The 3,192-nt window shown below is 53.3% G+C and overlaps 1 protein-coding gene across 1 annotated transcript; it reads left to right on the plus strand.

The window, feature by feature from the left end:
* Positions 1 to 1,387: 1,387 nt before the first annotated feature.
* On the plus strand, positions 1,388 to 2,731 carry GJA8 (gap junction protein alpha 8). The gene has a single exon (XM_031436779.2). The coding sequence runs from the start codon at positions 1,388 to 1,390 to the stop codon at positions 2,729 to 2,731; it is 1,344 nt and encodes a 447-aa protein (XP_031292639.1).
* Positions 2,732 to 3,192: the final 461 nt, after the last annotated feature.

Raw genomic sequence — 3,192 nt, forward strand, 5'->3', positions numbered from 1 at the left:
CTGGCCTGAGTGCAGGGACGAGTACACGCCACAGCACTGCAGTTGCCCAAGCTCGGGGAACATCTGTTGAGGTGGAGGCTTCGATCATGGTCTTTCAGAGATCACCAGCTTGCACTACAGGTTTGCCCTGGACAAATGACCCAGTTTGCACACATCGCCCCTGTCAGTTCAATCCCACATCCATTAGTCATTGCTGTTGCTAGGGGCGTTATATACTATCATGTTTAATGGTATTTTTTTCCTACAGACCAAAATTTAGCTCTATTAAAATAGCCACATGTTACAGACCCTAAAACCTTTCCATTCTGTGGGACACTAAAACTGACTTAGTAGACTCTCCTCACCCTGTAACATGATTTCTTCCCAAAGCACTCTCCCCATTCTTTGAGCTTAAAAGAGTAAATATATACATCTCTCAATTTTTAAAGCTATTGAGAAAGGTTTCCAGATTTCACCCTAGAAGAGAGGAAACATAAATTAAGTACAGGAGTCCCAGAGCTGGATAGCTCCAGTCACGGGCAATATATCCCCATGGTGAAGTGGAAGGAACCCAGCCTTCGGGGTCAGGCAGACAGCACTGCTGCTCTCTGGCCGTCCTATCGCAGACAGCGCACTTCACCTTTCTGTGCCTCAGTCTTCTCATATGAGGGAATCAGACTAGTTAAACACTTAACAAGCTCTCATTATGTGCTGGGCTCTGTGACAGGGGCATTAAGTATATAGCTTTATAAAACAGGTGTGGTCCATATCCTCATGGAGAGTGTAGTCTAGCAGAATCAAAAATTTTTTTAGCAGAATCAAATTTAATGAAAAAATGTAATGTGAAAGGTCTCGCAAAATAGATATCCCCAAAATGCAAATTTCCTTCCACTTCCCTTCCAACATATAATCATTATACATCTCAACACAGTCAAAAGTAAGGTTGCTACAGACCATTTCATACATACAAAAATTTTGCTGGGGGCCCAGACACCCACGGTTTAGAGTATTTCTTCAGTGTTATGTCACCTGACCCTTAGTTCAGGCTGTGGTCTTGATCCAATTATCCACATAAACATGGGTTTCTCTTTGTGATCAACAATGAATCCTTATTTAGGGTGGAGTGCAAGGCTTGTATAGACACTGCCTCGTTTATTCTTGCAGATGGCTTGTGAAGTGAATGAGAACCCATTTCACAGAAGAGGAAGCTAGTGGAAGCAGGTTCTTTAATGCCTCTTCATCCCCTAGTACTGGTCTGCACGGAGGAGGCACCCCAGAGAGGCTGTTTACATGTTGGCTGTTCCAGCAACTCAGAAAGGAGAGGTACCCCAAGAGTTAGCACAGACAGACTCAGGATTGTACTGTGGCCGCTCAGTCTTGCCTTCTCCCTCCTCCAGGTGGGTAAGAAATGGGTGACTGGAGTTTCCTGGGGAACATCCTGGAGGAGGTGAATGAGCACTCCACGGTCATCGGCCGAGTGTGGCTCACGGTGCTCTTCATCTTCCGCATCCTCATCCTCGGCACGGCCGCCGAGTTCGTGTGGGGGGATGAGCAGTCCGACTTCGTGTGCAACACCCAGCAGCCAGGTTGCGAGAACGTCTGCTACGACGAGGCCTTCCCCATCTCGCACATCCGCCTCTGGGTGCTGCAGATCATCTTCGTGTCCACGCCGTCGCTGGTGTACGTGGGGCACGCGGTGCACCACGTGCGCATGGAGGAGAAGCGCAAGGAGCGCGAGGCGGAGGAGCCGAGCCCGCAGCCCCCGGGCGACGGCGGCGACAGCGCGCCCCTGGCGGCCGACCAGGGCAGCGCCAAGAAGAGCAGCAGCAACCCCAAAGGCACCAAGAAGTTCCGGCTGGAGGGGACCCTGCTGAGGACCTACATCTGCCACATCGTCTTCAAGACCCTCTTCGAGGTGGGCTTCGTCGTGGGCCACTACTTCCTGTACGGCTTCCGGATCCTGCCTCTCTACCGCTGCAGCCGCTGGCCCTGCCCCAACGTGGTGGACTGCTTCGTGTCCCGGCCCACGGAGAAGACCATCTTCATCCTGTTCATGCTGTCTGTGGCCTCTGTGTCCCTGTTCCTCAACATTGTGGAGATAAGTCACCTGGGCCTGAAGAGAATCCGCTCTGCCCTCAAGAAGCCCACGGAGCAGCCGCTGGGGGAGGTCCCTGAGAAGTCCCTCCACTCCATTGCTGTCTCCTCCATCCAGAAGGCCAAGGGCTACCAGCTCCTCGAGGAAGAGAAAATCGTGTCCCACTATTTCCCTTTGACTGAGGTCGGGATGGTGGAGACGAGCCCATTGTCTGCCAAGCCTTTCAGTCAGTTCGAGGAGAAGATGGGTGCCGGGCCCCTGGGGGACCTGTCCAGGGCCTACCAAGAGACACTGCCTTCCTACGCTCAGGTGGGAGCCCGGGAAGGCGAGGGGGAGGAGCCGCCAGCGGAGGAGGGGGCAGAAGCAGAGGTGGGCAAGAAGAGGCAGGAGGCAGAGAGAGTGAGCACAGATGGGCAGGAGCTGGTGGCCGGGCAGGAGCTGGTGGCCGTGCTGGAGGGGGAGAAAGTGGTCGAGACCCCCGAAGTGGGGAAAGAGGCTGAGAAGGAAGAGCTGCAGCCCGAGAAGGTACCCAAGCAAGAGCTGCCGACCGAGAAGGCGCCTTCGGTGTGTCCGGAGCTGCCCGGGGATGACACCAGGCCCCTGAGCAGGCTGAGCAAGGCCAGCAGCCGGGCCAGGTCGGACGATCTAACCGTCTGAAGTGATACCAAAGAAAGAAAGAAAAGAAAACACCCGAGCTAACACAGGGCAAGGTGAAACCTAAAGATGCCAACATGATTTGACTCCTCTGTGCTTCCCCTGGCTCCCTCCCCTGGCTCCCACCCCTGGTTAGACAGGCACTGCACTAGAACGCGCATGGAAGGAAGCTAGGAAGCTAGGAAGCTGCCTGTCCCCTTTATAAAGGCCTCCCAGATAAACCCATTGTCCCTTTTGAGTTCCCAGTCTCATGACTGCCCTGCCCCCTACACCAACAGCCACGGCGAATTCTGCTTTCATCCCCATTTCCCCATAGGAATCCTTCCAATCAGAATTGGGGTTGCCTCATAGCTTTTTCCCTGTTTATCTCAAGCTCACAAACTCAGACAAACGTTATCAGCGTAGCACTGCCATAGCAGACATCATGTGACCACATATCTGGGGTCTCAAACTTGAATGCCTGC

This window comes from Camelus dromedarius, chromosome 23, assembly GCF_036321535.1.
Source record: "Camelus dromedarius isolate mCamDro1 chromosome 23, mCamDro1.pat, whole genome shotgun sequence".
Taxonomy (NCBI): Eukaryota; Metazoa; Chordata; class Mammalia; order Artiodactyla; family Camelidae; genus Camelus; species Camelus dromedarius.